Raw genomic sequence first — 22,955 nt, 5'->3', positions numbered from 1 at the left:
GCCCCCCGCCGCCCCGTCCCCATCGCGCCCGGTTCCCGGCGGCGCCGCCAAGGTCACCGCGGGCGCTCCCCGCGCGCGCACCCGCCCCGGGTTAAAGTCCCCCCGTTTTACGAGCCAGGAAGCAGCTTTATGGTGTCCCCTGTTTCGATTGCCCCGGCTCCCCGGGCCTCCTCCCTGTCCCGGCGCCGGCGGGAATTCCAGGACGGAGTGAGTGGCCGTGACGTTGGCTGCTCCCAGACACCCGCCCTGCCGCTGCTGCCACCGGGCTGGTGCTCCCGGTGCATCCCAGTGAAGCCCGCTGGTGCTTTGGGGACAGCAGGACGCTGTCCGTGGGACCTGCGGGAGGTCCCGGAGGTGCCTCCAGGACACCCGGCCTCTCCCTGTGCGTCTCCCAACGTCTCTCCTCCTTCTGTTGAAGGGCCGGTGGGATCCCGCCTTTGCTCCGAAGGTCTCGGGTGCCGCAGGAGCCTGAGGCAGCAGCCCCAGAAGCCCCGGAAAGGCGGCGGCGAGCGGATGGTGACGTCCCCCGGAGATGGACCGAGTCACCAGGCACCTCGTCTTCCAGAGCCCGCAGGCCGCCCCCCGGCTCGACTACGGCGACGGCTCCCTGGGCACCTCGGGCGCTGATGGCGAAGACGACGTGTTCAGCCCCTCCCGGCACGGGCTGCAGAGAGCGGAAAACGGCTACGAGTGGAGATTCGGGTCCAAGTCCCCCTCCGACTTCCTCGATGGAGGGAAAGACGCCTGGACGCCGTCCCCAGACAGGGACACCAGGCTGGAGGTGCTGCGGTCGGGTGGTCTGTACGACCTCAGGGCCTACAGGGGCGAGAGGAAGCCCTCCAAGCTCTACGGGGAGGAGGAGGAGGAGGAGCGCAGGGTGCTGCCCCCAAACCTGTCGCCCGAGAAGGCGAGGGAGCTCGAGGACGAGCGGCGGGAGGTGATCCGGAGCCAGGCGGTGCGCAAGAGCGGCACCACGGCCGAGAAGTGGAGCTCCGCGGAGGAGCTGAGCTCGGTGCCGGCGCGCGGCCCCGCCGACGGCAGGCACAAGGGCGGCTTCTCGCCCAGCTTCGCTGTTTGCTTCGACAGACCTTCCCCCGGGCGGCCCGCGGCGCCCGTTGACCCTGAAAATATCGACACGGAGCAGATCAACTTCTCCGCGGCCCGGCAGCAGTTCCTGATGCTGGAGAAGGGCAGCCCGGGCTCCCTGCTGAGCCCCGGCCACCAGCCCGTGTCCCCAAAGCCGGAGCTGGGCACCAAAGCGCAGGAGTGGCGGAGCGCCGGGACGGCCGCCCCGGTGTCCAGGGCTCATGGTGGCCTCGCGGCGCCCCGGCCCGCCGGGAACGGGACCCCGGAGCACAGCGCGTCCCACAGGGCGCCGGCGAGGGAAGAGGGCTACGGGAGAAGGGCCGATGTGGAAAGATCCTATCTCACCGTGCGGATATCCGGGCTGAGCAAAGCGTCGTCCAGGGATGACCTGGACTCGGGCCTGGGGGAGATGTTCCCCGAGGGCAACGCGGGCTACGCCAGCGATGGAAGCACCACCGAGGGCTTTGACACGTCCGCGCCCTCGAGGGCCGGCGGCAACGGCCCAGAGCAGGGGCCGAGCAGCAGCGAGACGCCCATCGAGCGGGAAATCCGCCTGGCCATGGAGAGGGAGGAGACGCTCTGGAAGGAGAGGGGCATCCCGCGGCCGAGCTCCAGCAGCGAGCTGGTGGAGATCCACACCAAGCCGCTCCTCTCCGTGTCCCTGTCCGCGCTTCCAGGCAGGAAGGGGAAGGACAAAGGCCGCCCTTCCTTCTATGTGCAGCGGGAAATAGAGCAGGAAACGAAGCGCGAGGAGGATCTGAAGCGGCAGGGGAGGCTGCTGGGGAGCTACGAGCGGGGCCCGCGGCAGGAGCTGGAGCAGCGGCGCCGCGTGTTCCAGCCGGACGAGGCGCCGCCCCGCGGCAGCTCCGCGCCGGAGCCCGCCCCGCGCCACGGCCCCGGCCCTGCCCAAGGGAAGAGCAGCCCGGGCTACGAGGTGAATCCCACCCAATTCCAGGCCAACGCGCCACGCTTGGTGGCCGCTGCTGGCGAGAGGAGCCGGGATGATCCGCAGATGGATGCAGGCGCTTCCGTGGGCGCCAGCAATTGGGCGAGAGAGGATTCCCGGGCAGGAAGGCTCCGCGGCTCCACCCCGCGCCCCGTGGACGCGGGTGTCCTGCGCAGGGAATACTTCTCCTTGCCCTTCTGGAAGCCCCGCGTCTCCTTCGTGGACAGCATGGGGACGCAGAGCCCCGCGCGGAGGGAGAGGGCCGCGGAGGGGGCGGCCGGCCGCGACGAGCAGTACTCGCTGCGCACCTGGAAGCCGCACGCATCGGCGCGCATCGAGGAGGAGATCCGGAGCGAGCTGCGGCGCGAGGAGGAGCTGCAGGAGCAGCGGCGGCGGCTGGCGGCCCAGGAGCGCCCGCGCTCGCCGCTGTCCTCGCAGAGCTCAGGTAGGGCCGGGGTGGCCGGGGCGGCCGTGGGAACGGCCCCGCGGGGCTGGGGGTCCCGCGGGCTCCTCGCGCCCAGCGGCTCCTTCTCTTGCAGCTGCCTCGGGGGCCAGCGGCAGCTACTCGGTGTCGGGGTCCCCGCTCCCGTCGCCGGCCCTGCACCAGACGGGAGTCCTGGCGCTGGTGTCCGCGTTCACCCCGCTGCGCGTGGCCGGGCCGGGCGGCGCCGAGGGCCTCGAGAGCGGCCGCTCCGGCCCCTTCGACGAGCGGAGGCGGCGCGTGAAGGAGGACGGGAAGGTGAGAGCGGCCCCGGCGCGGAGGGAGCCCCGCACGCCCCGGCCCCACGCGCTGCAGGGCCCCTGCTCCCCCAACCGCTTCCCTCCTTTGCAGTACGCCGGCATCGAGCCCGTGGACAGGATCAACACGGAGGTAACGTCCCCCACGCGGCCGGTCCTCTGAGCGGCGCCGCCTCCGCACCCGGGGACGCGCTGCTCCTCGTCCCGGGGTGAGAGAGCGGCCGAACGTCTGGATGCAGGGCCGCATCCCGCTTGTGTTCCCGGTGCCTGGGCTCGGTGGAGCAGCAGCCAACCGGGCTCGGAGCCGCAGCCGTGGCCAAGGAGCCACGAGGTGTTGAGGCTGCTCCCGAGCGTCCCGACCTGACACCCGGGATTTCTGGCTGGGAGGGAATGATGTGCGAGGAGAGATCCTTTACAAACACAGATCTCTCATTTATTTATGTAAAAATGTGTGTTTTGGGTTCCTCAGGTGGTGGAGAGCACCAGAGTGATCCGGCACAAGAGCGACATGGCCAGGCGCTGGGAGGCCGGGCAGTACATCAGGGACGACGAGTGAGGCCGCGGGCGCCGGCCCCGCTCCCCGCTCGGGCCCTCTGGGACGCAGTCGCCACCAAAGCCCCGAGCTGTTCGGAGCCTGGCGCTCCCGGGAATCAGAGACTTGCAAATCGCAAATCCTGCCCCTTCTCCGTCTAGGGATGATCGCTCCCGTGCATTAAACGCGCTTCCCCTTTCCCTTTGAGGGCGAGTTACGTTTTTGGGAAAGGGGGAAAAGCAGATCTCTTGCTTTTAATCACTTCTGCAAGGAGACGTAAATGAGCAGAAATCACAGGGTAATTTAAGTCCTTTCTCCCGAGAAGCTGCATCTCTGCCTTCCGCGGGAGAGGTTTCATTTCCGAGTGCTTGTAGGTTTTGGGGACCACGGCCCCAGGCGGTGCCGGGGAGGGCGCCTGGGCCTTTGGATCGGCTAAGCCCCGGCTGGGAAATCAAGGGTTCTGATCTAACGCTGTATCCGTGGAGCCGCAGCGATGAGCAACACATGCGTATGTTAATGCTGGTGTTTATTTTGCTAATTTATTAAAGACTCGTAATTGCCCCGCTCCTTTCTCTCCTGTTTTGTTGTCCGAATGCCCGCTCAAGGAAGGGCCCCCGGGAGCAGCGCGGCGCTGGAGGCCGCACCGGGACCCGTTTGCCCCCGGGGCGCCCGGTGCCGCGCGGAGGGTCCCGGCGCCCGCGTCTGTGCCGCAGGGGAGCCGCGATGCGGGCGGGTGCCCGGCGGGTGCCGCGCGGTGGCCCCGCGGTGGCCCTGTCACTAGGTGGCTCCCGGTGCCTCTCGGAGCCCAGCACGGAGCGCAGGGCTGCTTGCGGCGCCAGCCAGGGCCGGGCAGGCGGCGTCTCCCGAGGGGCCTTGGTGGCCTCCAAGGAGGCCGAAGCCGCAGGGCCGGTGGCCCCGTGCAGGACGCGGAGCCGCCGCTCCCGTGCTCGGCCACGAGCTCCTCTCCGCTGCGGCTCGGCCCCTGGCAACGTTGGCTCTTGACACGAGCAGAGGAAACGCTGGGTTCAGGTGCTTGTTGAAGTGTTTCTCCCTAGCTCCTGTGTGGCCCTGCAGCAGAGTGCAGAGACAGTCGAAATTCCACCAGATACATGTGTGCAAATTTATTTAATTTTGCAAAGATCGCATTGTGACCACCTTCAGTCATTATAAATAAACCTGGTTAACCTGTAGATTCTTCTGCAGGAGGCTGCCAGGTGCAGGGGCTCACAGCTGCCACCTGGCCGTCGTTAACACCCAATAAAGAAGGGCACTGGGCACCAGCACCCCTTTGGCTCCTGCTCGGCTTCTTTCACAGGGTGTAAGCCTGCAAAAGGGTGAAACCTTCTTACCTGGACGCTCCTGCTGTCAGCCGGCAAGAGGTAACTTGCCAACTACTTAAAATAATGGGTGCAGTTTGAGCTGCTAAGATATGCAATGGGGAAGTTATGTGAATTTCTGAAAATGTGTGTGCTCGGTTTTACAAAGCAGCATAGTTTTCTGGTTGATTTTATTAATTAAATGCTTGGTGCTGGTTAGTTGGGCAGACCTATGTAGGATGCTCCTCGCTTGTAGTGCAGCGAGCTGAACGCTCAGTGTAAAAATGCTGTGAATGTGAAGGGTGGGTGTGCAGGGGCAGGGGATGCGCCTTATCAGTGGCGTGTGAGCGCGGGCGCGACCCGCTCCGCTTGTCCCTACCCGTATCTCCAGCGCACAGGGCGCAGCCAAAGCTCTGCTCTTCGGGCCCCCCTCTGCTGCTGAGCCCCGTGCAGGGCGCCAAAGCCCCGGGGTGGTGGGTGCTTCGGGTCGGGCGGCGTGGCCGGGGCTGCCCCGCTCGGGGGGGTCTCCCTGTCCTGCTCCGGGGCTGCGGCGGCTCTTCAGGACACGCAGACAGTGCTGAGGAAAACGCTTTATTGAGATGTGGCAACAATTCCACCCAAAAGCCTGCCCGCATTGAAACAGAATATATGAGTAGTACCTGAGTAGCTGAGAAAGGCTCTGGTAGGTGCTGCTACCGATCTGTCAGGTTGTATTTAGCACTTTGGAGAAGATGGTTACTAACAAAATATTGCAGTGCTGTCAACCTTTCTTTTTTTTTTTTTTTTTCTTTAAATAACTCTTAACTACCACAACTTCCTAAATCTAAACATTTTTCACTAAGAGAAATGCCATGAACCTTGTTGAACATGTTCCCATTTGCTCCACACCAAGGCAGTTTGGCAGGGCCCGGCCCTGGAAACGAATGAATGCGGCTCCTAGCCAAGGGATCCAACTGCTGCCCCTTCCCTGTCCATACCATCTCTTAATATAATTTCATTAATATGGAATAATATTAATTTGGATTAAATATGACAATCTTAGGTTTCACGTTTGTATTTCATTTATGGAGTTATCAATTTAATTGAATAGAAAGAATAATAGAAGCTTTTCTCTTAACCTGAAAACTAGGGTGATAAGATGACTTCATGTTCTTACAAGAGAACAGAGGACAGGGATGGTCTCTCAACCTCTATACTAATGATTGCCATGCGAACCTTTCAAAAGCTACTTTAAAACTTACAAAAAGTGGCAAAGCAGAAATTAACACTTTTGTTTCTTATGCTTCTTCTCAGTTCCCTTCACCTGCTGGATGATAACTTTCATGATCTTTTCCATTTTGGCTTTTGTCAGCGACTTCCTGCAGTACCAGATCTGGTCCCAGACGGAGCACAGGGGTTTGGGAGCCAGGTAGAGCGGGTCGTAGTCGTGCAGCATGTCCGGCGGCCGCCTCTTGGCATATTCCTTGTAGTCTTGGACCGGGCAGTTATTGGGATTATCGGGCTTGGCATAGACACAAGGGCCTGGCTCCCCTGGGCTTGCCTCTGCCTCCAGCTCCTCCCTCCACTCCAGGTATTCCAGCCCCTCCGCGTTCTTTCTCAGCACAAGCTGCCCCCAATACAGGCTATGACTCTGGTTATGCGTGGTGGCCCCAAAGCCCCTAATGATATTCACAAGCATGAGATGCAAAAAGCCTTCAGGGTGTGTGTGACTCACTATCCCCTTTTTATGAAGGCTTTCCACATCTTTATCTGTCAGGTTCTCCAGAATATGCCAATCTCTCTCCCTCTCTTTCTGTGTTAGCTGTTGACACTTTTGTTTTAAGGCTTCTTGGGATGCTCTGAACTCCATCCCTCTCACCACGTTGTACTCATACTTGTGATCCTTGAGGTACCTGTCTATGCTGCTCTGGAAGAAGTACAGGGAGTTGGCAGAAAACTCGGTGCCGTTCTGCTTCTTTGCCTTGCTGTAGAAGGAGGCCAGGTAGCCATCCAAGTCTTCGGGCGGCAGGACGAAGATCTCGCGCGTTTCGGAAGGGAAATGCAAGGCCAACCAGTCCCTGAACATTTTTATGTCGCTAGCGTTGCGGCTTCTCTTATTCTCCCACTTCTTCAGCACATCTGAAAGAGAAGACAGAGCCTTGTGGATAGCAAGAACTAAAAAGGGGATCAATGAAACATAAGGGGATGCAGGGTAACGGTCACCCTTCTTTCACAAAGAGATCAGAGATAATGGGACGTTCATGCATCTCTTTAATGCTTTGGTTTTAACTGGTGCTCTTAGCAAGCTAGTCCAGTCATTACGTTAAAATCCTGTAGCTGGACTGAGATGGATGCTTTTTGGGGTGGTTATGGACAGCGCTGTGTGAGGAGACGAGCAGTTTGTAAATCAATACCCGGGGAGGCCTCCCAGGAGCCACAAGTGATTTATCTTGGCAGAAACAGCTATTACACAGACATGCCCAGGTGAATCCTCAGGAGCTTCTGGGCATACATGTAGTCAATTAAAGAAATAGTCTAATAACATCTTAAAAATAGAAAGGAGAGGCATTCTGTGCAGTTGTGCCTCTGTATGGAGTAAAATGAGAGACCAAAGCACTCCAAATGGGTAGTTAAAGCTGACCCACTGCTAAATAAACCTCAGTAAATGGCACTGCCTGTTGAAATGCTGATTGCTTACAGGAGGAACCTCTTAGTCCCTTTTAGCAGAAGCAGTGTGCTCCAAGTGAGATGCCTTTATCCGCGTGCTACAAGACGGATTTGGGCAGTAAGGGAGAAATTGCCCTCCCCGAACATCTTGGAAAGGCAGCTATTCAAATGCACCCCCAAACCCTTCCAGGAATGAAACTGCAGGCTCTTACTTTTCTCTGAAGACAATGGGGGATGATCCAAGTTCTTGTCTGCTGGACTCAGTGAGGCTGAAACATGAGGTGCGTGCTGAGATCCTAGTGGATTAGCCTCCTGAATAGGGATTTCAGCAAAGTTCCTCATTAAGCTTATTTCTGACGTGCCACGCTCAGGAGAGCTCAGCTGGAGCTGCTGCTGGCCATCTACCGTGGCTTCAAACTCAAAGAATGCCACAGAGGAAGGCAACTCCTGTTGGGCCTTTGCTTCAGCGTCGGAAACAGGAACGGATTTGAAATGCTCTTTAGATATTGCTGAGCCAGAGGAATTCCTTACTTCAGAAGTCTCATTTTTGGGCTCTGTGGGATTAAGAGGAAGCAACTTCCAGCTGCTTTCCAGGCTCTTCTGGCTGGCGTCTTCCGAAGCCTCCTGCAGGCAGGGAGCTGCGGGTGGCTTCTCCGTGGGGGCACAGCCACACGTGTGGGCGCCTGTCTGCACGTTCAGGGCTGTCTTCCAGTTGCGATGCATTTGCAGCTCTACCTCGGCAGCTACTCCTTTGACCTGCAGCTCCGAGAGCACGCTCCAGTTGATCCTCTCCATTTGGTTTTCTGCATCGGAGACAAACTGCTCTTCATCAGAGATGATTTGCAGGTCTTCATGGCTTTCTACCTTCACCTTACGTAGGCCGGTTTTGACTTCCCCGCTGGGTATTGGGACAGGCTGCTCGGCTGCGGAATGGGACCTCGTGGATCTCCCGTTTTTCTGAGCGAGCGCACTCTCATTCCTCCTGAGTGTTGGTGCTTCACCCGCCACGTAAAGAGCATCATCCTTGTGTGGAGTGACCTCTGGAGATCTGCTACGTGACCCTGGGGTCCTGTGGTCTCCTTTGGCCCTCTCAAAAGATGGGGTTACCCTGAACCTCTTCTCTCGTAAACTGGGCTCCCCTGATGCCACCTCATAGGACAGAGACCTCTTTCTCTCTTCTGCAGCTCCCTTCTCGTCTCTGCTTCTCAAGGAGAGCTTTCCACAAGACCAGTGATATGCGTGTCCCACACCACATATCCACAGAAGGGAATTATCCTTGCTAGGAGGGCCCAAGTTCTGCCTGTTTTCCAGGGCTGGGATCTGACTGCATATGGTTCCATGAGTGTGGGCCCAAGTGACGAGATTGGAGAGGTCTGTGCGAACCGAGCTGATGTCGCTGCCTCTTTGGTCGCCAGTGCTCTCGTTCTGGGAGGAGGAGGAGAAAAAAAGTGGTGGGAATGACTTGGGTGAAAACGTACAACACGACCAGCCTGGGTGCTGTTTCCAGCCCAGTCCCAATGGATTGAGAATTCTAAACCAGTGAATCTTCCAGGGAGTATTGGAAACAACTTGTTGGTTCCTGAAAGGCCTCATCTGCCTTGCAGACCTGCAGGGTGATGTGTGGGCACGGTCTGACCACGGACGAGGTCTGCGGGCTCGGGGCCCGCACCGCGGGGCGCAGCTGGGGCTGTCGCAGCCCGGCAGAGCAGCAGCTCCCACGAGCGCTCGTCCCCGTGGGGCCACACGGGGCTCTGCAAGCTGGGCCTGTGACCCGAGCTGGAAAACCTCCTCCTTATGCTATAGAAGAGCAGTATAGCCAGATACTCACCATGCTGCTGTTCCTGTCTTAACGTGCTTTCAAGTGGAGCTCAGTGACTGACTATTCCTTCCTCCTTTTTCTTGACTATTCCTTCCTTCCTTATTTCTTTCTCAGAACCTAAAACAATCAGTGTATGTGTGTATAAATGCACATATATATTTTTTTAATTCTGGCTAGCAGATGCAGCCAAATTTTTCAATGTTTGGCCCACAGTGAATGCTGCTGCAAAGCATGTGACTTCAGCAGTGTGAGCAATCCGGTGAAGCTCACATGGACTGCATACAGAAAATGCTACTTGTGTAAATATTTGTGGGATTGCAACACACCAAAACTGAAACAAAATATGAAATTTGCAAATAGGCGAGTTTTTAAAATCCTCCCAAGATGGTCCCTTGCACTACTGCAGCATTAGCACAGATGGCTGTTGGCAAATTAGAGTTTCCAGAAACAGGAGTAAACTGCGGAAAGGGAAATACCAGGAACAGTGAAATGAACTGAGGTTCTAACAGTTCTGACTTCTAAATCTTAAAAAGAGAGGATTTCCTAACTGGAGCATTTTCTGCACACGTAATTCATATTTACCAGGTTCTAAAATCTGAAATGCCTCTGTCTGGAAGCGTAAATGCGGGTCAGGTGGTCCAAGGCCAGGGCAATGTCTGTGTGACAGAAGAGCAACCAGTGACCGAGGCCGCCTCGGGGCCAGCGCCAAACCCCCGGCAATTACCGACTCCTCTGCAATTAGGCAAAGCACAGCCCCAAGTGGAAAGGAGACAAAAGCAAAACACACGAGAAATCCTCTCCCTTCCCTCAGGAGACAGGTCAGGGCACTAAATGCTCCTTTCAAAGAGCAAATTGCAGGTCAAATTCCCTCTCGCCAAGTCGGTTTTGCTTCCCAATGCAGAAGGAATGGTGGAGGCGAGCGCTGCGTTTTGGGGGAGCCGGAGCAAGGCCCCGCTGCAGCCGCCCCTCTCCCTGGGTGCCTTTCTGCGCCCCTCTAGTGACAGCACAGGGACGTTTGGCCTCGGGGGCTCTGCGTGGTTTGCATATGCTGGCTTGCTAAACACATGCAAAGCTTGGATCTTCAAAGAGTTTTCTCAATCCAAGCCTTTCCTTCCTTCAAAAAATCCCTCAATCTTTTTTTTTTTTTTGGGGGGGGGGGGGGGAATGTTTAAAATGAGTTTTAAAGCAGGAAGTGTGTGACCTGCTGCAGGCTTTACTTTTACCATGATCTCTTTCCTCGTGCAGCACAGAAAAGGGGGCCGGAAGCCGCCTCCGAGGGCTGCCCGCTCTGCTAAGCCTTGCAAAGCTGGACCCAAACCCATGGGAGAGCTGCTGCTGCCGCCGCTTTGGGGAGTCAGCATTTTGAGTTGAAAATAAGTAATTTCTCCCTAATGGGCTGGTCAAACGAGAAGAAACGTAGCTGGTGCTTGTGGCTGCTGTGGGAAAGGGTAACAGGACGGGAAGCTCTGGTGGTCACAAGGCCACGAAGTTACTGACGTGGCAGATGGACTCCCTGATTCCTATCGCAGGCGCTTTGAATGGAATGCTTTTATCCTGCTTTATCTCTGAGCACATGTCTTCCTTTTCCTGATCTCTTCTGAAAAGCCTTTTTCTTTTGATATTGAATTCCAAATAAAAGCTCTGGTCATCAACTAAGGACCCCTCAGCTCTGCTCTCCTGTTTACATCAGTTGAGGTCTGTCCAAAGAGCGAGTCAAATGTGAATGAGTTTGGATTTATGCTGTGGCAACCAAGATACAAATAAACAAACAAAAGCATTCCGCTACAGCGGCTAAACCAGCACATTTCCCTGCTCTTCAGTTGATAAAAATCTATCTCGATGGCTACCATGCTACTCCATGCACCCAAGTGGTAAGATCTACATGCGGAGGTTGAGTCCTAGGTTTGCAGGGTTGGGCTTTGCTCTGTTTTCCCGGGATCCGCGTGCCTGGACGAGGCAGCGTTTTAATGATTCTTCCAGCAGAGGCTCCCATCTGATAACGGACGCAGCGTGCAGGGCCCGGCAGCAAAGCAGGACGTGCGCGAGCTCTATGGAGAATGTTGCTTAAAAAAAGTGAACTACTATAACCCACAGCTAAGTGAACTGCGTGCTCCGCTGAGGAGGAAGTTGAACAGCCTTACAGCTACAAGATTTTGCTTTCACGCAGCTCTAATCTACAAAATAAGCTTTTAAAATGTCAGCACAATATATGCTTCTTTTGTACCTGTTTTGACGAAAACGTGGCCAAATAGTTGCTAAGTCTGCTGCCTTTCAGTGGAGCTTCTAAAACTCTTAACGTGGCTAGAGGATGTGAAGGTCGTCGTCTTTCCTGACTTTTCTGTGTCTAGTTTGAATATCTGAGGGGAAAAACAACATCCTGAGCACTTTGTGGCCGTGGTTCTGTGGAGAGCCTGTGCGTGCAAACGTCTGATCTCTGCTCTCCTACGTTCAGGAGCACTCGGGGTATCGGTTAGGGAGGGCTGGGGGGCTCTGGAGCCCTCTGTGACTACCGAGGTTTGTGTGAGCAGGGTGACTAAATAAAGCCACTCATTGTATGGACACTGAAAGCCCTTTAACCGCTTTGTTCCTTCTCCCCCACCCGGGAACAGTCCTAAGTCTTTCTCTGAGGTCCAATATTGCCTGTTGCACAGATCACAAATGTGGAGCCAGCACAATGTGGGTAAACAGGGGAGCCGTGGCTTTTTGACTCCAGATAAGACAGTGCAGGAAGCTGGAACAATCCTGGTAGGAAAACAACAGGATGCAGAACAGCAGCACTTCAACTTGGCTGCTGCCCCTTCCCCGGCACGGATTGTTTGTGAAACGTGTCCTGGGGGTGGAGGGACGCGGGGCAGCTGGAAACGCCGCTCAGAGGAGGGGTGTTTTGCTGGATCGCTGCTCAAGGGCACGGACAGGAGAATGTGGCACAGGGACGGGATGGGCTGTGCTTAAAAACATGCTGGATGCGACAATGTGAGAGCAGCGGCAGGGTCCAGAGTGGATAATGTCTGCTTCTATTCTGGCCCGCGGCTAGAAAACACTGAGCGTGTCCCAGCGCTTAGCAGGGGCCTCTGCGATGGATTAATCATTTCCCAGCGTGTTGGTCTTTCCTGCTCTCTGCAATGTTTGTGTCTCTCCTCCCACTTCCCCCTGTCCAGAGGCTTCTCAGCACCGCTCCAGCTCCGTTCCTGCTCCGTGACCTCTTTCCAACAGCAGCTTCTGCTTCTGTGCAGAAATCCCCCTGCCATGAGGCGCTCCGTGCTGCTGCAGGGCTGCACGCCTCCAGCTGCAGCAATGCTCCTAGGGAGCTGCACGCAGCAGAGCACGACGCAGGGCAGCCGCACCGGCCTGACGACTGCCCTTTGCTGCAGGAACATGTTCCTTAAAGGAGATCTCGTGTCTTGGCCTGAAGAACTGGACACGGCTCCTTCCCCCGAGCTCTGACCGTCCCTCTCTGAGGGCCCGTGTCACAGCCCTGTGTCCTTGTTACGCGTGGGGGCTCCACGGGAAGGCTGCCTATGAAGGACTAACACAAGTCCGCAGCCGGCAGAGCCTCCTGGCCCAACAGCCTGCGAGAGCCGCCACCAAAAACAGATGGAGAAAAGGGAAAATTAATTTAAGAACATTAAGTGCTATAAATAGTTCCGAGTATTTTGTTTCTCTGAAATTAGTGGGCAGTTCTATGACTTGGTACAACAAATTCTGCACCACAGAACTGTTACTTATCCTGGTAACGCTCCCGCATGGAGCAGCAGCGTGGCTGCAATTTGCTTCCCGGGGGAGAACGGGCCACTGCTTTTCACAGCAATTCTACAGACAGAGGGGTTTATTTTTCCATAGATCTCTTCCAGCCCTGCGCTCCGAGGGAGCACATGCTGCTATCTGCACAGACCCGAGTGTGGGAACGCGGTTCCCAGAGCCATTTGTATGGAAATGATGCAGTTTCACTCTGAGGGGGGAGGCTGCACTGGAGGAGCGGAGCGTTTCCTTCCCTAATTGCTTGTCTCGCTCTTTGTGGAATTTCTCACCCAGCACAGCTTCCCCAGGCGGGTGGCAGCTCTCTGCTTCTGTAAGAGCAACTTTCAATCCTCGCTGTTTCCCAGAGCTCGAGTTTGGGCCGTTCAAAACACGGCAGTGTGCCAAGGAGGGGCTGCTCGTCGCACCTCCGTGCGGCGCCGCGGCCGCATCGCGCCCCGGCAGAGGGTGCTCGGCCGCCGCGCTCCGTCCTGCTCCGTCGTGCTCCGTGCTTCATCCCGCTCCGTGCTCCGTGCTGCTCTGCTTCCTCGTGGGGCTGCAGCCCCGGTCCGGTGCTCTGTAAATGCTGCTCTCCGGGACTGGGTCGAGGTGCTGCGCGTTCACGCCCAGGATGCCGCTGCCTCCTTGCACCTTTGCTGCTGCCAGGGAACCTTTGCTCCCGGTGCGCCGGAGAAGGAAACAGCTGCTTTTTATTGTTTAAAAGGAGGCTATTCAATTTTCACACATTTCTGAGCAGTCTTTTAAAGCTTAAACTCATAAATCGTTTCTTTCTAGCCACTAGCTGAACTATAGGCAGCAAGGCGTGCTGCGTGCCGGAGGAAGCGTGATGGGCTGCTCAGAGCAGGGGCGGTGAGTCGTGGCCGGTGCCGACTGCTGCCCGTTTGATCCTGGGTGAAACGCCCTTCCCTCTGTTCCGCATCGCGCCTCACCAGCCACAACGGCAGGTAACCTCCTGCCGCATGAAACAACCCGGACGAAGGGTCATGGAAATTTGTTATTAAACAGCATTTGTAGCGAAGCTGCGACTTGTAATTAGACCTAATTGTTCCCAATGACACATGGTAACCTACTTTTTCTAACGCAGAGCAATTTTAACGACAAACACCTCGACTCATCCCTAGCTTAAAGGAATTCAGTGCTTTAAAGAGCATCTAGGATCCGAGGCAGCACGGGCTGCGGGTGCGGCACGGATTGGTTTGGGATCTCGAGGGTTGGGGAAGGGTTGCTGAACGTCCCCCAAAACCAAATGGGAGCCAGCAGCGTCTGGGGGGCCTGGCTGCGAATCCCCGGGACCGGCAGTGCCCGAAGCGGGGCCTTGGCTGCTCCAGAGCCGTCCTGGCGCCGCTTCCTCCCTTACCTGCGCTGGGCGGCTGCGGGGCCTCGCGGAGCACGGGAGCCTCGCGGTCACCTACAAGAGAGGCAGACGGGAGAGAGGTGTTAGTCGCGCAGAGAAGGGATGCGGCAGCAGCTCGAGCATCCCTGGTGCGGGACGGGATCTGTCAGCGAGTTCCCCAAACTTCAGCCTGTCCCTGCAGGACCCCAACAGCTCGTGGGTAATTTATCCTCTCTGTAAGAGAAGCGTGGGTTTAATGCTTAGTTCTAAGTCCTGACCTTAAAGCAAGACAATTTAGCCCGAAAAGCCCCTCTGAAGTACAGGCAGCTCCACGACAGGAGTGTGGCAATTCCCGACAACTACCCTGCTGGCTGCAGGCGTCTGCGGTGCAAAGCCTGGGACGGACCCCCCAACGTTTAAGATGCGGCGCAGACTCTGTCCTTTCTAAACAGTTAGAAAATGCGGAGGCGACTCGTGCAATGCGGATGCTATCCCTTAGTGAGACTCCACGTGCATTAAATGGTGCTTAGAGAAGGGGCATGGCACGTGCAGAGCAGGGAGGTGGGCGCAAAGCTCCCAGCGCTGCAAGCTCTCAGCCTTTGCGGGGCCTCTGCTGCCCTCCAGCCGAGTCCCTCACAAATTAAATATTAAGCACCTCAGGCTATCAGGTTTCTGCTCTTCCTTTGGCAGCTGAGACCTTGAGCACTCTCAATGCTGCCCGACTGCCACGTTTTGCAGGTCCAAGCCTTAATGTTCTTTTAATGCCCTACCGAATACCTTGGCGTTGGGGCATTACTAGACACTTGTTTGCTATACAGAAAAGCTGCTTTGTGAGTTAGAGCCGAGGAGAAGGGAAGGGCTGGGGGGTGAGCAGCACATGAGGAACATGGTCCGTGTCCGCATTAAAACACTGGGACTAGGGCACGGCATCGAGGCCGTTGCTTCTGTTCACGTGTGTTCGTCTGGTCTGATCAAATAAGCGCAGGGGCTGTTCAGCTGGAGGTTGGAACCATTTCTTAGTGCATTTCTTTAGTGTTTTCCCTGTCTAAAACATCGGCAAGTCTTGGTACTGCCAAAGAAACTGAGCTTTGGGAGCCAGGCTTCCCTGCGCTGCTTCCATTACATAACATCCTTCAGGAACATATGGGGCGGCAAACAGACGACGGCGCTGCATAATTACGACCCTGACGTCCCAATTGAACCTCGGCAGCTGCCGCTGCGGAGACTTCATTCAGTCCCGGCACTGCCTTTTCAACTTAAGTGGCACTGGAACAAACGCATCTTTGATCCAAGTAGGAAATCGTTCGGAGCGTGGGGTTTAACGGAGCTGGAGCCCTGGGAAAATGATGTCTTTATTGGCCTGTGTGAGCGCGTGGCCTCGTGGCGGCGCACGGAGGGTTCGCGGTGCAGCCCTGCGGCGCTTGGGCGGGATGTGCACATATTTGATCTGGATTCGGTTTGCAAAGGAGGATTTTAATTCAGCAGCGCTTATCTAGCACCTGTGAAGAGCGTGGCATCGCCAGCAAGCGTTATGGGGAGCACAGTTTGGGCAGGTCTCTGCATTCCTGTCCTGGGGCTGCCTAATGCCCTCCAGGCTCACTGCTCCTCCCTTTCCTCTACGAGTTTTGCAGCAAAACTAAACGTGCTTTGCTAAGACTGGCAGCACTGAACTTACTGGGGGAGTATAAGGCAAGAAATATTCAGTAATGATTCATGGAAAGCAGTCACTAAAACTTCATATTTCCTTCACTGCAGTAGTTCACTGGCTTCCATCTGGGAATATCGCTTAAAAAGAAAAGCAGCTTTTCTTTCTGCAAACACATAGTACGCTCTGCAATGTCTCTTTTCAAATTTAGTATTCCCCTGGATCGGCTGGAAACTGCGCCAAGGCTCAATGCCTTAAGGCACCACGGTGGAAATGCAGGTGCCGGCGTCCCCAGCCAGACGGTCCCTCCATGCAAGCGGTGTGGGTGCTCTGCAGGTGCCCCGGCTCTTTCACGGTGCCCTGTTCCATTCAAACGCCCTGCGCTCAGACAGGGAGCTGCCCTGGCTGGGGGCGTCCTGCACATGCAAGGGGAGCCCGGGTGACAACGGAGCGCCATGGTGCGGAGCCTGCGTTTCAGCAATCGATACCGGCCTGGCGGGCGAGCGCGGGGAGCTGCACAAATAATGCATGAGGCTGCGGCCTTGCCTCGCGCCGCTCGCCCGCCTGCTGCTTCGGGGCTGCTCGGCTCCTTTACAGCGCCGGCCCCGCCGCCGAGCGCGACCCGGCTCGGGAAAAGCTGAGTCTTAGGGAAGGCAGCCGGGATTTCAGTTTCTGGGGTCACCCTCGAGGTGCAGGCGTGAGCGAGAGCCCCCTCAAACCCGCCTGCGAAGCCCTCAGGCCCGAGCGGCTTGTCAGGAGAGCGGAACCAGCATCCGAGTGTAACCGAACGAAATCATCACGGGGAAACGCAGAGGCCTTGCAGGCCGCTTCTGAGCAGATCTGCAGCCAGCACAGCGACCAACAGCACTCATCTGGCATTGCAAAACTGCCGCTGAATAAAGAAATGTAGAGCTTCAGCAAGACAAGGGAGGACAGAATAAGGAATCCTGTTTATTCCCTGCCCTGGGATAGCATGCGGAGATGTGCTTGCGAGGACGGTTGTTTGTATAAATAACTGCTCATTCTTGGCAGTGGAATGCAAACTATGCTGCAGGGCTGCAAGCAGAGCCCGCTGCAAAGCTGGGGCCGGAGCAAGGGAAAGACGAAGCGAGGCTGTGGGGAGGAAATTCACATTCATTTTTAGTAACTTGGAGAGTTTCTCAAGCATGTTTGACATTTTTAATTATGCTACGTGGAGCCCGTTCCAAGGACAAAAGAAGCCGGGATTACAGGGTAAGCAACTGGAAACTTCACAGGCAGCAAGGGGCTGTGCTGCTTGTGCATCTGGAGATGGCTGAAACGCAGGATCATCCTTCATACTTCCTGGACAAATGGAATTTGAATGCCTTGCAAAATCCTCAGCCAGGACACCGGGCTCACATCCTGGACTTGCAGACTGCTGCTGAAAGCATATTTTCTGATAGCCCAAGTTAGGGAGTAAGGAAATTACTCTGAACAGTTGCTGTTTGTCCAGACTTTCCCTCAAGGCTTCCTGAGAGCTTAGGAAACACATTCATATCGAGGATTCCAGATTCCAGCTTTACCATGGGAAATAACCGAGCTTTCTCTCGCAGAGCAAGATCAATCCTGCAGAGTCCAATCATGGAGTCGTGGCCTGCTTGTTGAATGCTCAGCGTTCAAACTGCGAATACAGCATCTCATTTCCTGGAAAACCAGGAAAAAGAGCTTAGGGTGCCTCTTCACTCACCTTCCTTCCTGAAAACAATGTGCAAAAACGCTTCTGTGCTTCAGTTTTTATGGCAGGACACAGATCTTTACGTACAGGGCCCCGGAGCGGTAGGAGTTTCCCACGTGCTGCGGAGCAGAACCGCTCCCGATTAACCGTAGGGAAGCGGCTGTGAGGACAGAGCCGCTCGCTCGGCCTCGGAGGGCACCGTGCTCCCCAAACCAGGGAACCTGCCTCCTCGCTGAGATAATGGAAAGTCACAGAGGAGGAATCCAGCTTTGGGCCATGAATAAATCATGAAGGTGTGAATTATTCAGTGCTCTTCCCCCAGCACACGGTGCGTTCAGCGAGGCAGCATCGCTGTTTGTGGGTTTGCTTCTCAAACACTGCAGAGACATGACAGGCTAATGAATCCAAATATTCAGATGAAATGATGTGAAAAGGATCTAAAAGAATAAGAAATAACAGGGAAGAAAAACGAAAACCTGAAGCTGATTTGGAAGAGGGGGGATTGGGAAGAGGAACTCGAGGCTGGCGTTGCAGCGGTCCGCCGAGGACGATCCCGTACCTTGGGGTGCGTGTTGAAACGAGCTGTCTGCAAGAGTTAAAATCAACACGTGAAGAAGTAGCAGCTCAGAACACTGGAAACACAGGCTGGAGGAAAGGGCTGAAATGAGGAGTTCAGAAGCGATGCGGGGACTTGCACAAGGCCCTGTGTGGGTGCTGCCTTGGTTACCTGAGCGCCAAGTCACAGCCCCGACAGCCTTACCAGGTGATTCAGAATGACTCTGCTCAGAGAGGGGATGTAACACGGCCTTGCTCTGTGGTGCTGGCAGCTTTTATGAGCTGAAATGAAGAGAATTTGCCTCCAATGACTGGCAGGATGACATTATTGACTGGTATCTCTAGGATTATTTTGATTTCACACCGAGAAACCACACGGCCCGTGGGCCAGGCTGCTGCGCTGGGGATGTCACCACCGAGCTGATCGCCCCTTACCTCACCAGGCTGCAGTGACGGGTTTCAGTTTTGATGTAAAGTGGAAGGGGTTGATCAAACTATAGGTTAATTCCCACCCCCCTGCCCAACACACTGGAAAGAGGGGAAAAACAGAAAAAAAAAAAAAAAGTCCCGTATTCAATAGCCAGGAAATGGCTCGTTCATCCTTGACAGGAAATGAGTCACCGAAAAGTATCAGCGAGGAGCTGGGAAGTTCTGAAATAACATGTACTGATAACGCCCGAACAGCACGGACCCGTAAGTTTCTACTTTGCAGCAGATTAGGAAAAGGCAAACACCAGAAAACACAAACTTTTGTGATTACGCTTGATATGTTATATGTATGCAGCTACGCAAGCACAAAACCGCGCCCATGGATCTGGTTTGAAAGTCCTAGTTAAAAGTGAAATCAGACCGTGTAACAGCGACACTGATCAAAGGCTCAAGTGCAGCAGTGGCAGGAACAAAGAATTTCAACTTCTCCCCTGAAGGGTGGCAGAGCTACCCAGAACTGCAGCTCTCAAACGCCTCCCCAAAGGCCCACGACAGCCTGCGTAGCTTCTGACGGGTGCCCCGTGTCACCTGGGGTCCCTCTCCCTTTGATCTCCCTTGAACAGGAGCTGCACAGGGAGACGGGTCACCTTCTGGCTGCGTGTGAATCACCTGGGGGCTCCCTGTGTTTGGCTGCAGTGATAACCAGGCGGCCGCTTCGCTCTTCCCGGCTGAGCTCCGAACTAACCGTTCCCAGAGCTGGGATGTGGCATCCCGAACGAGGCACCAAAGAACGTCCTGGGATGGTGCTGAAGCTGCTGGGTACAAAGCCGTGCTAATTGAGAGCTGTTTAAAATGGGTAAACGCAGCAGAAAGAAGCTAAAATATTTCAATACTCCTGCCCCAAACGCCATCGGGATTATAGATAGCAGCCTAAGTTATGTCTGTAAGAGTTTCCTGCTTTGGGACCTTGCTTGGAACTGCGATAATGTGTCCCTGTGGGGGAAAGAGTGCAGGGAAAAATGTTTTTGTTGTTAAAAATACTATCTAAGACGTCCTCTGTTCATTGTCTTGATGAGAGACCACATACTTGGAAGATACTTTTTCCAATTTGCTGATAGAGGTGGAGAGAGTAATAGGAAGGAGAAGGGAAAGGTGCTCGTTTGCAAAGGAGTATAATTACAAAGAAAAGTAAATATAGTGCAGGCTCGAGGGCTATTTTAAAAATTCGAAGAAAAAAAAAAGAAGCAGGAAAAGTGTCTTTTTGTTTCAGAGGTCCTTTTTTTCTCTCTCTCTCTCTCTCTCTCTCTCTTTTTTTCCTCTTTTTCTCCTGTGTGGTAAATTACATCTGGGGAGATAACCCAGCAGGAAGCAGTGGAGAGGAGCAGCCGGGTGCGTCCTGCCCTCGCGGCAGCCCGGCCGCCGAGGCGGGGCATTTTGCTGGTTTGGGCAAAAGAAGCTGATTCATATTTTTTCCTCTTCTCTTTTCCTCTTTTTTCACATGACCATTTTTTTTTTTCCTTTCAAAACAAACAAAAAGACTAACAGAGCTGAGTCTTCCTCCTGTTCCTTTTCTTGTATTAATTATTATTTTGCTCCTAAATGCATTTTCCTGTTTTCCCACAGAAAGACTGTACGTTACCCAACATATCCTTATTAAAATTGCAGGCAATTTGGCTGAATAGATGCTGTTTTTAAAAAAAATCTGTTAAATATTACAGCAAAAGATTTGATAAAATGTTGCACAATCAGCATTTCTGCTTGAACTATGGAAAATGTGAGCACGCAAGCTCGCAGGGGTCTCAAAAGAGGCTTTTAAGTTAAACCACAACTGGACAGGAGTCACTTTGAAAAGTAATAATTCTTTGACAGCAACCACCTGTGTTTTCTTTTGTTGGTTTTGTTTTGTTTTCTTGAAGATATCTGAAAAACAGTTGAGAGATCTGCACGTACAATAAATTTCAACAGCCACTAGTAATTAGAGGCCATTTTTACTAAGAAGTCCTATGTATCATTGACTATTTTTTTCCAAAGTCCTTGCATTATGTCGAGGATACATTCCTTTTCAAGCAGATAAAAATAACCCCATGTGAAAAAAAAAAAGAAGAAAAAGATAAAAGTGCCTTGTCTCCATACTAGCATCTACTCAGGAAGGATTTCTGACTAACAGAAATCCGGTTAGTTAATCTTCTGTTAAAAGAGAAGATGAAGTGAAACAGCTCCACGGGACCCATAGCTCAAAACAGGCTTGGTTCGAGAAACCGCCTTGGGAGACCGGAGTGCAATTCCTGCCTGCTTGGATCCAGTCACTCAGCGGCCCTTGTTTGGGAGAAAACGTGGCTCTTTTCACATTTTTTGAATCTTATATATATTATATCTATATGTATGTACGTATACGTGCCTGCTGCATGCTTCCAAAGGGAAGGCGAGTGCATGGTGCGTGTCTGTACCTGCCCAACTACCTGCAACGCCGCCAGCAGAAACCTCCTCGCTTTCTAAATCCTCTCCTCCAAACCTGCAGAGATAGAGCGCTGAACTGCAGCTCAGCGGCTTCCTCCGAGGCGCCGCTCTGTATTCCTGTTTATTGTTTACCACCGACAATAGAGGCAGATTGGCACAAGTGTAAAAATGTTGAGATTTTACCAAAAAAAAAAAAAAAAAAAACATAGAAAGAAAAAACAAACGTAAAGAGCGAGTGCTGCTAATGAGGGCTCCTTGCTGCGGCAAGACCAGGGCTACGTTGCCTAGAAACTCCCATAACCGGGCGGTAACTAACGAAGCCGAGATCAATGTGGCTGGAACATCTGATACGGGAGCCGGTGCCGGAGAGGGATTCGCAGGCAGCGCCGGCACAGTTAATGCCCGTGCCGCAGTCGGTGCAGAGGGCTGGGACAAGCGAGGCCATGAAAGTAAGTAACTGCTGGGAGGATTCCCAGCGAGCAAATTGCGTTTATAGGTAATAGGGACACGCAGCATTGCACCTGTGGCAGGGAGCTGCTTTGCAAAATTAAATTAATGGAAAAGACCCCAAATGTACTGGTCTGTAATATGGTGAATGGGATCTTTTCCACCTCATCAGGATCCTGGTGCTTGCGTGCCTGTTCCTGCACTGGCACAAAATAAATGCACAGGCAAAACTGGCAGGGAAACCAGTGGAGATTAAGTTTTTTTCTCTCATTCTGTTTTCTTTCTTTCCCCATTAAAAAAAAAAAAAAATCTTGTTATTTTATTCATTTTTTAAGGTACTTTCATCTTGTGACACATGAGCTCCTGTGGGCCTGGCAATTATTTTTACAGGAACCACAAACAAAAAGGATCTAATAGGCACAAGCCGACTATAAGGAGGCCTATATGTATTACACATGGGCCCCATCCCACAAAGAGAAATCTTTTAGAGGTTTGAACACCTCAAAATATGTAGATTTTACACAAATCTTTCTAGAAATGAGATGTACACATCAGTACGTGCAGTAGGAGGGAAAGGAGCTAATCTAGCCAAATTTTGTGGGCCATGAAGTTGGAAAGGGGGCTGGTTTGGTCAGAAAACTAGGCCAGGGCTGGAAGTTAAGGAAAATGTTACCTGATGCCTCAGGAGAGCAGTAAGTGTCGGGTCTTACCTCAAAGTTCTCCCTCTCTCAGCCTCTGCATATCTTTATTCTCAGAATATTAACCAAATAAACAGATGCTATCCTGTATTCTAAAAATAACTTGTCTTCCCTAACTACATGAAGAAAATGGAAGAAAAAAATAAATGTACACGCTGACGGCAGTAAATAACCAACGAAATTTCGCGGTGAAGCCTGCCTTGCCCTTACTCAAGATGGCTGCGGCCGGCAGCGCGCGCGGCTGCCCGCAGTTAGCATGGCTGATGCGTCGGGGCGGGGCGTTCGCTCTCGCCGCCGATGACAACACAATGTGCACGCTGGAACTCGTGCCCGCATTCAAGATGGCGCCCAGCGCGGGCGTTCCATACCCTGCCCCCAATCAAGATGGCGCATCAGTGTGGTATTTCGGCATCCTCCCGCTCTCAAGATGGCTCCTCCCAGCCGTGTCTTGGCGTCTACCCAATCACATCGCACTACGGCTCCTTGCTCCGCCCCTCCTCCCGCACGCAGCCAACTGGCTTCGCGAGAGGCGGGAGGGCGCCAACCCTCGGGGGCGGGCCATCCCCTCCCCTGCCATCACGGTGACATCGCTGCCAGCCAATGGGGCGCTGGCGCGGGCGAGGCGGGCCGGGCAGCGCCGCCATTTTGTGAGTCTATAACACGGAGCGGTTGGGCTCGTTCCTGCTATTCCGGCGCCTCCGCTCCCTTCCCGACGGGTCTCCTCCGTGTGCAATGGACGGGTGAGTCCCGCCCGGTCCGGGACCCCGGGGGCTCTCGGGGCCCGGGAGCCGCCCCCGAGCGGGGGGCAGGGGAGGGGAGCGGCCGGGGCGCGGGCCCCGCGCCGGGGGTCGGGGCG

The 22,955-nt window shown here is 54.5% G+C and overlaps 3 protein-coding genes across 3 annotated transcripts in view; 2 read left to right on the top strand and 1 right to left on the bottom strand.

Annotated features, from left to right (window-relative positions):
• The first annotated feature begins 532 nt into the window (after window positions 1-532).
• On the top strand, window positions 533-3,346 carry MISP (mitotic spindle positioning). The gene is made up of 4 exons (XM_026038870.1): window positions 533-2,477; window positions 2,572-2,771; window positions 2,865-2,903; window positions 3,240-3,346. Exons 1-4 carry the CDS (start codon window positions 533-535, stop codon window positions 3,324-3,326), a joined length of 2,271 nt encoding a protein of 756 aa, XP_025894655.1. The 3' UTR covers window positions 3,327-3,346.
• Window positions 3,347-5,380: 2,034 nt separating this feature from the next.
• LOC112946894 (uncharacterized protein KIAA1958-like) lies at window positions 5,381-9,186 on the bottom strand. The gene is made up of 3 exons (XM_026038848.1): window positions 9,093-9,186; window positions 7,477-8,689; window positions 5,381-6,736 (listed from the first exon to the last, which is right to left on the bottom strand). The coding sequence occupies exons 1-3, from the start codon at window positions 9,093-9,095 to the stop codon at window positions 5,880-5,882; spliced, it is 2,073 nt and encodes a 690-aa protein (XP_025894633.1). The 5' UTR covers window positions 9,096-9,186; the 3' UTR covers window positions 5,381-5,879.
• Window positions 9,187-22,672: 13,486 nt separating this feature from the next.
• PTBP1 (polypyrimidine tract binding protein 1) overlaps window positions 22,673-22,955 on the top strand; it is a 25,677-nt gene continuing 25,394 nt past the window's right edge. Inside the window, exon 1 of the mRNA XM_026038884.1 lies at window positions 22,673-22,839. Within this exon, the coding sequence (XP_025894669.1) occupies window positions 22,832-22,839 (8 nt within the window). The 5' untranslated portion in view covers window positions 22,673-22,831. The remainder of the gene's footprint in view (window positions 22,840-22,955) is intronic.

The sequence above is a fragment of the Nothoprocta perdicaria genome, unplaced genomic scaffold (assembly GCF_003342845.1).
Source record: "Nothoprocta perdicaria isolate Ctin4 unplaced genomic scaffold, notPer1 scaffold_218, whole genome shotgun sequence".
NCBI classification, from domain to species: Eukaryota; Metazoa; Chordata; class Aves; order Tinamiformes; family Tinamidae; genus Nothoprocta; species Nothoprocta perdicaria.
The sequence above is the reverse complement of the archived record's forward strand: the minus strand, read 5'-3'. Positions and strand labels throughout refer to the sequence as shown.

Excerpts from the sequence above, each read along its gene's own strand:
- MISP (XM_026038870.1), top strand. The coding sequence starts at position 533 with ATGGACCGAGTCACCAGGCACCTCGTCTTCCAGAGCCCGCAGGCCGCC. Across the intron at positions 2,478-2,571 it reads GCTGTCCTCGCAGAGCTCAG|CTGCCTCGGGGGCCAGCGGC; the intron begins GTAGGGCCGGGG and ends CTTCTCTTGCAG. Across the intron at positions 2,772-2,864 it reads GCGTGAAGGAGGACGGGAAG|TACGCCGGCATCGAGCCCGT; the intron begins GTGAGAGCGGCC and ends CCTCCTTTGCAG.
- LOC112946894 (XM_026038848.1), bottom strand. Across the intron at positions 6,737-7,476 it reads CCCATTGTCTTCAGAGAAAA|ATGTGCTGAAGAAGTGGGAG; the intron begins GTAAGAGCCTGC and ends CTTCTCTTTCAG.